Here is a 13,867-nt window from a genome sequence, read left to right on the forward strand (position 1 = left end):
ATACAGATACCTGTCGTATGTTACCCGGTCGCAACATACCTCAATTCTTCGTTTCCAATTGATGTAGCTTGAAGATTTCGGTATAATAATCTATCTACATCAATAACATATTCATTTCAATCAATAACATCATTCAAAATCAACAATATAAGTTTCAAATATCTTTTGAAACTTTGAAATTTCATATCAAATTGAAATCATAACATAATTCAATTCCGACTTCGAATACGAGTTTCTTGTCGGTTATTCTATCGCATATATTGAAATCAACTTCAAATACATGCTATTCCAGCACTTTAATATTTAGAGCTGCTGAAACCAAAAAAATCTTACCTCAAAAGGAAGCTCTCGACGCGAGGATTCCGGATATATAATTTGTTTCGCGTTTGGACAACGTTTCGAGGTGCTTTCGTACAAAAGAAATCGATTTCTCACTTTCTTCCTCGAAGCTTCAGCAAAGGAAATGAAGAAATATGGCCAAAAACTCATCCTTATCGTTTTTATAACGTGTGCTACAGAGATATTCGCGCATATGCGCGACCAAACTCGCGCATATGCGCGGGTTCTGCCCCCGCGCGCAGTTCTGTGCGGATGCGCGTCTTTTTCTGGCCAAAACGCTATTTTAGGTTCCGAATTAGCAAATGTGGTCAACATGAAAGTTGTAGCTCTATGTCTTGGCTTTCATTTACCACCAACCTCACTCAATTTGGATATCGTATGAGAGAGTTATGCTCATTCTCTCAAAATGTGTCATTGTAGGAACTGCAACGCACATGATACACTTCGGGGTGATTTTGCCCATATTTTCAAATGGATTTGGACAAAACTCAAAACATGAAAGTTTTAGTACTATGTATTAGCTTTTCAATGGAATTGATCTCATCCCATTTGGACTAATACTCAGACGATTATGCCAAAAACCGTAACATATGTCATTTTTGTATTGCGGTTCAGCATACTTTTCAAAAAAAATCAATTTCTAATACAATATTTCATTATCACCACATATTTTCTCATTTCCATTGTCATGATATACATCATATACGTAATCACATGATAATTTCATACATTATCGATAATCAACATAAGATTTACGATAATACGATACACGGTCCTTACAAATATGGTATAAATTTACATGAAAATCATATAATTAATGGTAAAAATAGTAAGAGTAATTGGCAACTTACAGCCTCTATAATACTTATTTTGGCACACTCCGCCATTAAATTATATTTTTAGCAAATTGCACTCTCAGATCAAATTAAAACAATCACTTTGTACCCTTTCATATTTTCGATATAAAGATTTCCCCCAAATATTGAAATCAATTAGGAAATTTTTCCAATTAAAATAAATTATTACAAAAATTATTTAATAAAATGGGTGTTCATTGTCTAAATTTTGAAGTAATAGCTTTAAAATTGAAGGATGTAAATTTAAAATTGAAGGATGTATTTTTTATTATTAAATTAATACTAAAATAATTTTAAAATATAATTAAAAACATATAATACTATTAAATTTATTTTCGAACATTAAAATTATAATTTATTGGCTATAAGAAAAATAAAAAAAAGGAGAATTACTTTGAATATAATATGAAAACAATATAGAAAAAATATTTGAGAGTATATCTTTCAAATGATGTGAAAATTTTAAATTTATAGTCATTGACCAATGATGAGGCGGCTTTTCCGAAAATTCAAAAAAATCAAATATCAAAATTTTAAATTTTTTCTCGATTTTTCATCTAATATATAAATGAAATTCGTGTACTAACACACATTTATAGATGATACTAATAAAATAGTAAACAAATGAAATTTTAAAATATTTAATAAAAGGGACAACATATTCATTTGAATAGGAGAACCAATTCACCAAATTAAATTTAATAAAAGACGAACCGAGAAATCTTTTTTAAAAATTATTCAAAATTAAATTCAAGTTTAAAAAATATTATATTAATTTATTTCTTTTTTAAAAAATAATATAATTTTAATTTTTGTATCTGAAAAATATAACTTTTTTCGCGGAATCATATTTTTTATTCATAAGTATTTGTTCTATAACATTTTCATTGTATTTGAATTTATTATCCTTTCAGTTTTTAACAGTCGAGCTCAAATAAATCATTTTTTTATTTAATAATTATTGAAAATAACTTTACCTTTAACGATGCTTTTTAATTCTATTTTAAAATTATTTTACTATTGATTTAAGAATAAAAATTACATTCTACATATTTATATCTAATCTACGTATATCACTCTTTTATTAAATAATTTTTAATCATTTATTTTAATTGACAAAATTGTTCCTTAAATTTTATTATTTTGGGAAAAAATTTCAATTGAAAAGATCAAAGGGTGAAAAGTGATTGTTTTAATTTGATTTGAGGATACAATCTCTCAAAACTATAATTTAAAGTTGAGTCAAAAACTTGTGTGAGACGGTCTCACGGGTCGTATTTGTGAGACGGGTCTCTTATTTGGGTCATCCATGAAAAAGTATTATTTTTTATGCTAAGAGTATTACTTTTTATTGTGAATATGGGTAGGGTTGACCCGTCTCACGGATTAAGATCCGTGAGACGGTCTCACCACTCTAAAGTTGAAGTACTACAAAAAAAAATCAGACATATGGTGCAAGTTGCCGAATATCCAAATAGTAAAATTCAAAATTTGTNAGTTGAAGTACTACAAAAAAAATCAGACAGATGGTGCAAGTTGCCGAATATCCAAATAGTAAAATTCAAAATTTGTGTGTATCCAGAAATATAACGAGATTATTCGTAACTGCATATTTATAATACAAACGTGATGATCAGTTGAATCTTTGATTTATTAACATTTCTTTTTTTTTTTTTTATTGATCTCCTCCTTTCTTTAAAGGTGAAATTTGAATTAATGTACAAGATGATTGAATCGATTTCAGTCTAATTCGATAAACTGAACTGTCAGAATCTACAAATACTCGCCTTATGTCGTAATTGACGATTTTGGCCTAGATGACCAGACTTCGTTGTGGGATAAGCTGATGTTTTGCAAATCATGGGTGCCAATGTTTGGGCCCAAGCAGTAACCCAAATTTTATTGGACCAACTTATTATTTAAGCTGGGCCTGAAACTAAGAAAAGTTTTAGGACACGTGTGCTTGTAATTAAATTAAGTCAATTCTTATTTTTTTTTTTAATTTTAATTTAGCTCGAGAAAGTTTGCAAATATTTCAAACTGGGTTCAAGCTTGTATATTTTGTTTTATAAAATAAATTTATCGTGAGATTACTCCTATATTTTAAGCTTCATATAATTTATTTTTCAAACATAAAGTAAATAAAATTTCGATCTTATTTTATCAGCTAGCACATCTCAGGTAACGTAATATTTGATTATTTTGTTTCTTTACGATTTTTTGTCTTTTATGTTGTCCAAATTGAATTTTAATCTTGTATCTTTCATTTTTATTTCAATTTTTTCATTTTTTATGACAATGCTGAAATGACATTGGACACGTAAGTTCCATGTTAATTTCACAAGTAAAATAAGACCGACCCCAAAAAAATTAATTAAAAATATCAAATTAAGACTAAAATTTGATAATATTGATGATAAAAATCATAATTTTTTTTATAAAGATATATAAATATTCAATTAAATTCTAAAATTGATTTCAAAATAATACGTTTGGTAACATATATATATCTTATATCGATCGACATGCAATTGACGTGTGTAACTTATGCATAAAATTTATGATTCGATTCGTAAAACTACACACAGAAATTAACACGTACTTGGTTTGAAAGCCTAGTGTTTAGATTCATCACAAAACAAAGTATTCAGAGAATGGAGCCAATCGAGAAGCAACTAGGAAATGTGACGTCGTATTCAAGCTATAGTTTCATGCATTATTATGTCCTTTTATAATTCCTCACAATTTATTATAATGAACTTTAAATTTTAGGGTCCGCTTCCAGCAAATGTCATTAGTCCTGACGCAGGTTCGAAATTATCTTGAGCCTGAAATCACGAATAAGATCGTTAGAAGGGGTTCGTGAGGGTGTCCCGGCGTAGTCTTTCCGACACTCAAGTCGGATACTGAGGATATATGGGGAGCAGTTAAGGGTGCTGCTAAAAACAATATAGTGAATGAATGAATGAATGAGACACCAAAACCTGATATTTATAAAAAAATACATGAGCCTTGATGGACTTTCTACCCAAATGTGATCTCGACCTCCAAAAGTCATCTGGGCCTAGTGGACCCCTGGGTATCAAATCACATGAAACCCTCCAATTTCTTGGAAATACATACATGAAATTCATAAGTATCATCTAATTTTAGAATCAAATAGAAGAGAAACAAAGAAAAGGGTGGTTAAAATTACTTTTATGTTATCAAGAACCATTAACCAATTTAATTTCAAAGAAAAAAGATATCGAATTTGTCAATTTTAGTCTACTGGATATTCTTTTCTTTTCTTTTTTTTTTTAAGTTTAAGGAGGAGATGATTGTTACAACTGAGTCTCGAACTCGAGATTTCATCTCAAACTTGAGACATTGACGTCAGATGAGATACAAGTCGTCGACATATTATTTATAATATAACCTAGAATTCGTTGTCGCAATTATTATATCAAAATTTTTATGTGTGCTTGGCTTTTGTGTTACAAGCGATCCCAACCTATATTGCATAAATCTTGAGTAGTCGGAATCATTATAATCATCCAAATAGCAAATAAACACAATGATCGATCAACCTCTGCTAGTAGTACGTATTTGCCAAGTTTAATATATATATAATTAGAATAAGGCAGGGACTTTATTTTATTTTTAAAAATAAAAGAATAAGGCCGAGATAAAGAAGTCCATATATCCCATCCGTGAATGAAAAGAAAAACCAAGAATTTTGTCCTGAGTACGAGGCACATCATGTTAGCTCTAAGCTAACACCTTCCCACCAGCACTTTGGCACAATTCCCAAATCTAGATCAACTTGGAGCCACAAGAACAACACTCATGAAAACCCACAAATAAATAAGTCTAAAAAAAACAACAATAAAAAATAAGTGACGATGATACTCGCGAAGACCACTATAGGTCATCATCGGACTCGAACAGGAGGATAGATCGGGACGGTAAGAGAAGTCGATATAAGAATCAGTGCAAGAAAACGAAACACTCTTTCATAGGTCATCTTTGGGTATGCAAAAATCAAGGAAGTTGACCACGAACAAACCCAAGCTCTAAGCTTAGCCCGAACATCATAAGAAGACTTAGTGAATCGGGGATCCTGTTTGTGTCCTCACATTGAGATCGATGGTCAAGCACTTCGGAACATACGTCAATCCTGGGCCCACAGGTATGAAGGATCATATTTCGAAATCATTTGCATGTCATTCAGTGCACGTAGGGATGATATGACAAGCCTCATAACAGTATGAGTTGTCATTAGTAATATTATCAGGAGGACATGGCATGTGCAACCACTTGATCATGAGGAATAATATATCAGACACTTAAAACAAAATCATCATTATCTTTTCTCTTATAAATACTGAGGTTTATCTTATCATAAAACAATCAATTCACTCAAAATATATTCTCTATATCGCACTTTCTTTTGCAAAAACATTGACTGACTCGATAGTCGGAGTGTACACGTCGAAAAACTTTCTGACGCCCGACTAACTTTCTTTGCTCTTAAAGTGTGCAGGTCATTCAACCCGGGTATCAGTTGCCCGGCCTCCAGCATTCTGGAGAAGAAACGCATTTTCGGCCCAAGTAAATAGTCTACTCAACTCGCTCGATTTGCCTGGCCATCATCAAATGATTTTTAAAAAACCATCTTTTCTATATATTGTATCAACATGAAATCAACAGTAAGATATACGTATTAATATGTAAGCGCGCGCGAACACACACACATATATATCATATCTATTAAAATTTATATATATGTCCATATATATATAGAGTATGAAAGGAGCTAGGGGTTGGACCCCCTAGCCTCCAAGTTGAGAATCAGAGTTGAAGAAGTTGAAATGGTAACAGTGGAGAAGCATGGTGGATAGTAGAGAAACCACATGGAATGAGGGGTGGCCATTTGAGTTGGAGACAAAACCAAAATAAAAAAGTATGTCCATTTCGATCGAATGATTTTTATTTATTTTAATAAAGGGAGAAGATAACTTTGGAAAATATTGCAATGATGAATGAAATCATTATCTTTTTTTATTGGCCAACCCTTCGTTATGCTGTCCAATAAACAGACAGAAAGTGTCCAATATTTATACTCATTAATATTATTCAAATTTGTGAGTTCTACTATTTTCAATTACTAAAATATAAATTAGCTAGGGATTGGTATCTTTTATCTTTTCCCAAAAAGAATACCACCAAATTATTATAAAATCACAATGGTGGGCTGAATCATGAAGTTCATACATATAAAATTTTGATTTTTAATCTATTTGAGTTACGAAATCGGATGAATTTTTCTTATAAATTCTATCTGAGTTTAATTAGCTAGACTGATGCATGCATGCATGCCAATATANAAATGTTGACCACAAAAATATAATAAAATAATGAACAATCATGTCCTACATATCACTGGCGGAGATTTCTTCATCTGAGCCATTCTACTTAATGCCAGAGTCACCAATTTCACAAAGCATCAGTTTCCTCTCAACTTTTACTATTTATATACTGTGCATTAATTCCCTTTCTAAAAGGTGTGCGTGTGTTTGTGGAATGGAGTCACAAAATTTAGTAAAGAGTTTCAAGTACAATTCACCACAGCAACCAATCTTTAGTGTCATAGAATCTCCTCTCCGGTACAGATCCTTACCTCAAAACAATCCTACACCCTTTAAGGAGATATTCTTTCCTTCATATTTCCAACCCAAAGATCCGAAAAAAGTTTCCCAAGGAAATGAAACAGGTTGTACCATTGATGACTCAGAAATAAGCATTTTCGATGCACAGAAGTATTTCAGTGAAAACAATGAAGCCGAAGACATTAAAAAACCACCACAACAGCAAATCACAGCTCACAATATGCTATCGGTTCCAAGATTGTCATCGGTTTCTTCCGCAGATGGATATGGCAGGAATTATCGGACAAGATCATTTCATGCCACGCCCACGGCCTCGTCCGAGGCTAGCTGGAACAGCCAAACAGGCTTGTTGGCAAATCCTCCAGGTTCAATGGCTGTTTCTTTAAGGAATTTGCCTTCTGATATGCGTAGCAAAAAAGGGAATCCCGCTGCCAAGAAATGGAGTTTTTGTCGAAAGTGCTGCTGCAGCGGCAAGAATTCCGTTAAGGTTAAGGAAGCAACCTCGGACGCAGACATCAGGGGAGCTGCTGTGATCCACAACGATATGGGTAACTTGGCGAAAACGAGTTACTCGTATGCTAAAAGTGGTCAGAGCCGTGACGAGAAAGCGCCAGCAAACATGCCACAGAAGATTTCAATACCTAACGTCGAAATGGCGCTCCAGCAGAAAGCAACGGCTCCGAATTACCCTTTACAGCTCCCTCCAGAGAAAAAATTTTCCCCCACTGATCCGCCCCGCCAGCAACGTGTATCTCCATCAGGAAGGCCGTTTGGTGACGCCAACGCTGCTGCTTTCACCTTCCCTATCCTCAATTCATCAATCCAGACGACAAAGCCAGCAGGTTTCAAGGCCATGATTACAAAATCAGTCATCAATCCCCTGGAAGATCCACCTCGCGACTCGTTGGAAGTTTTCCAACCGGTGCACGATCCCATGTCTATTTCTAGAACTCCCGACTTCAATCCAGGAAGCCCCATGGCGCGCCTCTCGAACATGGATGACGATATGTACAGTGACGCGAGCTCTGATTTGTTCGAGATCGAAAGCTTCTCGACACAATCCAATTCTTACCAAATGTATCGTGGGAGGGATTCTCTGGACGACGAAGCTCCAGCGTTTAGGTTTGCATCCGCCAGATGTATGATTAGCAGCAACAATAATAATCTGCATGGAAGAAGAAGCATGGATGAGCCACCAACGCCGAGTGTTGCGGGAACAGAATGCTACACACCGAGTGAAGTCAGCATCGATTGGAGCGTGACCACCGCAGAAGGCTTTGACAGAGCAAGCGTCACCAATTTCTCCATCTCCGCTTCGGAAATAGGCAACGTGGCGTTTCTCCACAAGAGGCTGCAAGAAGAAGCTTCTGGAGGCGACGGCGGGAAGAGGAAGGGAAATGGCCTCCTGCTAATGAGCTGTCGGCAAGAGAAATCGGTCAGCGTGGGTCCGCAGCCGGTGAAATGCTCAGTGCCGGAAGGCCCGCCATTGTTCCCATTGGGTATATCCGGTGGTGCGGGGCATGTGGGTGGTAGGCCACCGAGAGCGAATAAGCTGCCATTAGGAAGCTCTCATTCGGCACGGCTGTCCCTTGCTTTTGCGGCATGATATCTTTCCGAAGATAATAAAATTTTAAAAAAGATCGGCCAATTGTGCAATACAAGTTAAAAAAAGGTGGCGGCTATGATCATGGCTGGTTTTCTTGAATTAGCATCTACGGGTCATCCGTCTAATCTGTTAATGGATTTTCGTTCGCCTTTTATTCGTGATTTCTGCAAACAAAGTTCCTAGGATTACTTTTACCTTTTCGAGATTTGTCATGTGTGCTCATTTGTGAATTTCATTTGCTTGCAAAATAAAGATTTCGTTTCTTTAATAAACTTTCAAGTTCTGAGTACTACTTATGTCATGTTTTTTCTTGCATAAAGTTAGATACCTAATCTACTGAGAATTGCATAGAAATACCTTTTTAGGCAACAATCTTTCGTATAAAACAAAGAATCATATCATATCAAACAACTTTTTCCAACGCCAAATTTTGTTAATCTATTCCATATAACATAAATCTTCTCCATAAAGAAAATGAGTAGGTCTATTGTGAGACGGTCTCACGAATCTTTATCTGTGAGACGAGTCAACCCTACCGATATTCACAGTAAAAAGTAATACTCTTAGCACAAAAAGTAATATTTTTTCATGAATGACCCAAATAAGAGATCCGTCTCACAAAATACGACCCGTGAGACCGTCTCACACAAGTTTTTGCCAAAGAAAAGAACTTGATCTTTCAATGGATCAAGAGGGATCATACAAACTATAGTACGGATGAACATTCTAACTCTAACATCTACATATATAAAATAGAAATGTGAAGACCGTGCAATATGGGAGGCACCAGTCTTGGGGGAAATCCTTGCAACCCAAAAATCACTCTCCAATTGCACTTAAAAAGCCAACAATCACTCCATTTCAGCGTGAGTCTCGGACGTGAACTTGAACCGAGAAAAGGCCACGTTCAACTTGGAAGAGAAAAGTGTAACAACCCTTTGACTAAGCAATCAGCAAAGATCTTGGAGTAATAGGAGCTTACCTTGGAGCCGATCATTCAAGCCTATATTTATGTGTGAACCGAAGTGATACATACTGAAAGCTCCATCCCCGTACCTACAGATTTCGAAAATATAGCTGCTGGGAAAATAGCTTTCTTGATTCAATTTCTCGGCCAAATTCGAAGTCTTGTAGTAGTGTTTCGATGTTCAGTTGCTGTCATTGTTAATACCCCAGCCGTAACCGAGTTCCTGCCCATTCTTTCGAGCCGAGTTGCTGCCCGAAGTTGATCCAGAAATAGCCGAGAAGCTTGATCAATCAAGCTGTCCAAAATCCCGAGAATTTCCGCAACGGTTCGAAACAAATTGCTGCCCATTTTCCAGACCAAGATTCGATCCATTTTCGAAGGTGATAACAGTCTATTTCGTTCAAGATCAAAGCCGGAATTCAGCCCCAAGTTCGAAGCTTTGCCGCAGCGTTTTGAAGTCTAGATTCCACCACTTCCGAAGCTTTCCAGTAAGCCAATCTCTGCCCATTTTCTTTTACTTCCGTAGGAACCCTCTTGCAGCAAATTCACGAAGCTTCTCTGTCATCTTTGAACTGTGCAACAGCAAGCTGCTGTCCCTGGACCCGTAGCCATTAGAAGCTTCAAATCCTCCCCACCAAACTCATCAAGTCTCGATTATCTCCTTTGGAAGGTAAGTGGGTTTTCTCCTTTGTTTTCTTTTGTTTTTGATATTATTAAATAAAATTGCACACTTATATTTATTTAAGTGGCACTTGATATTTATACTCTTTTAATAAATAAGGTCCACTTATTTGATTATTTTTAAAGTGGACTTTTGAATATATAAATTATTATATAAATGATTTGGCTCACTTATTTTCTTTTTAAGTGAGCATGATATATTTCGAAAATAAATTAAATATGACTTTGAAAATTCGATCGGCATGATATATTCGTTTCCATTTGTTATGAAATCCCCTTAATTATTCGTTGTTCGATATCAGTTATAATATTTGAAAGCATGTTGAATTATTTGAAATGCACTGTAATGATTCGATTTAGAAATGGTAAAGGAAATTCCGAACTTTGATATTCTCTGTTTAGGCCCTGATGCGGTGGGTTATAATAACCGTTCCTTTGGCCTCGCCCCTTAGAGGATTAACATATAGGGGACTGATCAGTAAAAAAAAACCATAGAAAATGAGATGATTTTTCAGTGCTATATTCGTATTTGTATCAACATGCTTAATATTGAAATTTCGATAATTTATTCGTATGTATATCCTCGATATTTGTTATGCACGATCGGCCCCCATTTACTGAGTATTTTCTAAAATACTCACCCCTTACATTCTCACCCAGATAAGAACGAGGAACAAATTAAGAATGAAGAGCAAGATTACTTTTGGGGATGGTGATGAAGCAAATCCAATTCGAGATCAGTCGAATTTATTCTGTCTGTTAATTTTATCATCATGTATTTCGCTTCCGCATTTCGTTTTAATCGCATTGTAAAGACGATTATTTAATTATGAAATAGACTGGTTATTTTGATTACTACGAGGCTTGTTGTTTACAAATTGTGTGATTTTGAAACAACGTCGGTGTCGACTAACCCCGGTCTCGGGGCTTGACAAGAAAACCAAGCATTATGTAACTAAGAACACAAACATTAAGATTGTCTGCATGAGATTGTATTTGAAGTATAAAAAAAGTTAATTTTTTGTTAAATCACAACCGGAATCTAATCCACACATGCAGGCAACGGGATAAGTGATATAAACAAAAGAATCTCAGACATCCGTAATGGTAAGCTATATGATCACTCATGTGGATAAGAACAAAATTCCAGCAGTGGAAAACAAAAGCAACTGTATATAGTCTATAGAACATGCAATATGAGTTAAAAACAATGGGCCATAAATTTTTCTCGAACGGACGTAACTAAAAAAGATATGGTAGGTCGGCCCACCACTGTCTAGCCCAAGTACTATAAAATTCTTATTTATAAAAATAATATATTAATAAAATTAATATTTGTAAAACACCCCTAAAATGTAAAGAAAATCGACTCAATACGTATTGGGGGGACAAAAAACAGAGAAAAAGTTGGAAGTGCTAAAGGAATTTAGCTCAAAATTATCACTACAAGAAAAACGCTAAACGACAACGGATTTCGTAGGCTTTTAAAAACTGTTGTAACTGAGGGTGTTGTTGAAAGTCCGTTCAACGACAACGGTTTTTATCCGTTGTTGTAGCTCAATTAGCGACGGTGTTAATAAACCGTCGCTAATGCATTAGCGACGGTTTTTTTATTATCTGTCGCTAATATTAGCGACGGACTTTAAACATTTCGTCGCCAATTAGCGACGGTTTATACACGGTCGCTAAATTTAGAGACGGATTACCATCAAGTCCGTCGCTAAATTTAGCGACAGTTTCTTAATGATGTCCGTCGCTATTATTTTCATTAAAATAAAAAAAATTACTTTTAATAAATCTAAAAAAAATGCTTATAATTTGACTATGCTAACAATATTCATCTGACTATGCTAACAATATTCATAATTTTAACTAACACATAAAAATTTAAAATTTAAAGCGAAAAAAATTACGAAAAATCGAAACTAAAATCGTGTCAGTGTTGTAAAGTGATGTTGTGAAAATGGACAGAGAATGTGGCTATTTATAGAGAATTGGCGACGGTTTTTGGCTAAACCGTCGCCAATAGCGACGGTTATTTCATTTAACTGTCGCAAATTTGAAAACTGTCGGTCATTATAGCGACAGTTTTTTCTAAACGGTCGCTAATTTAAAATTAGCGACGGGTTTAAACATTTAGCGACGGGGTTACTAAGACTGTCGGTAATTTAGCGACGGTGTAAAAAAAACCGTCGCTAAACTTAAACATGCGACGGTCTTATTATAACCGTCGCTAAAGTAGCGACGGTTAAATTAAAATCGTCGCTAAATTCAACAACAGTTTTTTAAAACTGTTGTCGTTTGTCTGAAAAATACGCCAATCGACAACGGTTTTTGAAGACCGTTGTCGATTGATAAAAAAACACGGACCGTTGTCTTTTGCCTTAAAAAAACGCTAAAAGACAACGGTTTTTAGAAAACCGTTGTCGTTGACCTCCTAAAAGACAACGGTTTTATAAAAACCGTTGTCAAAACTTACCTACGACAACGGTTTTCACTAAAACCGTTGTTAAAGACTATACGACAACGGTTTTTCACAAAAACCGTTGTTGTATATGCGTTGTTGTTGGGCGTTTTTCTTGTAGTGTATTAAGCCAATAACCCACCAGTTGTATATATATCTAAGAAAAAAACTTGTGTGAGACGGTCTTACGGGTCGTATTTTGTGAGACGAGTCTCTTATTTGGGTCATCTATGAAAAAATATTACTTTTTATGCTAAGAGTATTATTTTTATTGTGAATATCGGTAGGGTTGACCCGTCTCACAGATAAAGATTCGTGAGACCATCTCACAAGAGACCTACTCTACATCTAATCATATTACCACATTTTTTTTGTCTATATTTTTTTATTTAAAATCCAATTATGTTAATGTAAATTAAATAGTGAGGGCGTTACATATTTTGATAACCCTTACTTCGTCACTATGCATGTTTTGCCAATATCAACTAATTTTGAAAACCCGAAAGTTAATGAGGAGTTGTAACACTAATATGGTGTAGTGACATAAAACTCTTCCAATAAAAAAAACATGTGCTCGAATCGACGTTGAAACAAAATCCACAATATTAATGGTAGCAAATGCACCCAAGCTATTGTAGCCCACATGGAAATGCAAGAAGAAATGCGATGAGAACGACAAGAATTGAAACCTCACATGTTATCTTTTGCTTATCCCTTTAATATTAATAGCATAGTATTAATATTTGTACAAGAAATAATTATGAAATGCGCATATAAAGCATCAATATACTGAACAAACACTTGCGTATGTCATATTCTTTCTTCTGACAGCAACTCTCCTATCTTGGACCATTTCCGTGTGTTTTCGCTTTTGAAAAGAAGAGAATCCAAGTGATGTGAGGTTACATACTTTCTTGATAATGGTGACATTCATAGTGTTCGTCTTTCTATCGGCCATGCAAAAACTGAGCCAAAATGCGATCCCTTCAATTACGGAGAGTGGACGTATTTGATGGGCGAGTTTATGTTACACTGAGATTTCTACTTCCAGTTTTTTGGTTTGTATAAAATGATCGACCGATCATTTCATTTGAAAAATTATTATATACAAACATATTAGAAATAGAACTCTCGATGTAACATAGAGTAACCAGTACTATGTATTATCCACGGTTACTCTGATAGGATCTCTCAAGATCCATCTGGTAGACAGTAAAAGTGAATGAAAAGTTTGTCATAGACAATCCTCCTTATAAAACATAGGATCATATGATATCAAAACTCTGTCCAAAACCGATCCGC

General features: G+C 34.9%; 1 protein-coding gene across 1 annotated transcript; it reads left to right on the plus strand.

Annotated features, from left to right (window-relative positions):
- Nucleotides 1–6,660: 6,660 nt before the first annotated feature.
- Nucleotides 6,661–8,742, plus strand: LOC140976586 (protein PHYTOCHROME KINASE SUBSTRATE 4-like). Its single transcript, XM_073440822.1, has one exon. The coding sequence runs from the start codon at nt 6,762–6,764 to the stop codon at nt 8,451–8,453; it is 1,692 nt and encodes a 563-aa protein (XP_073296923.1). The 5' UTR covers nt 6,661–6,761; the 3' UTR covers nt 8,454–8,742.
- The last annotated feature ends 5,125 nt before the right edge of the window (nt 8,743–13,867 follow it).

The sequence above is a fragment of the Primulina huaijiensis genome, chromosome 5, assembly GCF_012295235.1.
Source record: "Primulina huaijiensis isolate GDHJ02 chromosome 5, ASM1229523v2, whole genome shotgun sequence".
Taxonomy (NCBI): Eukaryota; Viridiplantae; Streptophyta; class Magnoliopsida; order Lamiales; family Gesneriaceae; genus Primulina; species Primulina huaijiensis.

Excerpts from the sequence above, each read along its gene's own strand:
- LOC140976586 (XM_073440822.1), top strand. The coding sequence starts at position 6,762 with ATGGAGTCACAAAATTTAGTAAAGAGTTTCAAGTACAATTCACCACAG.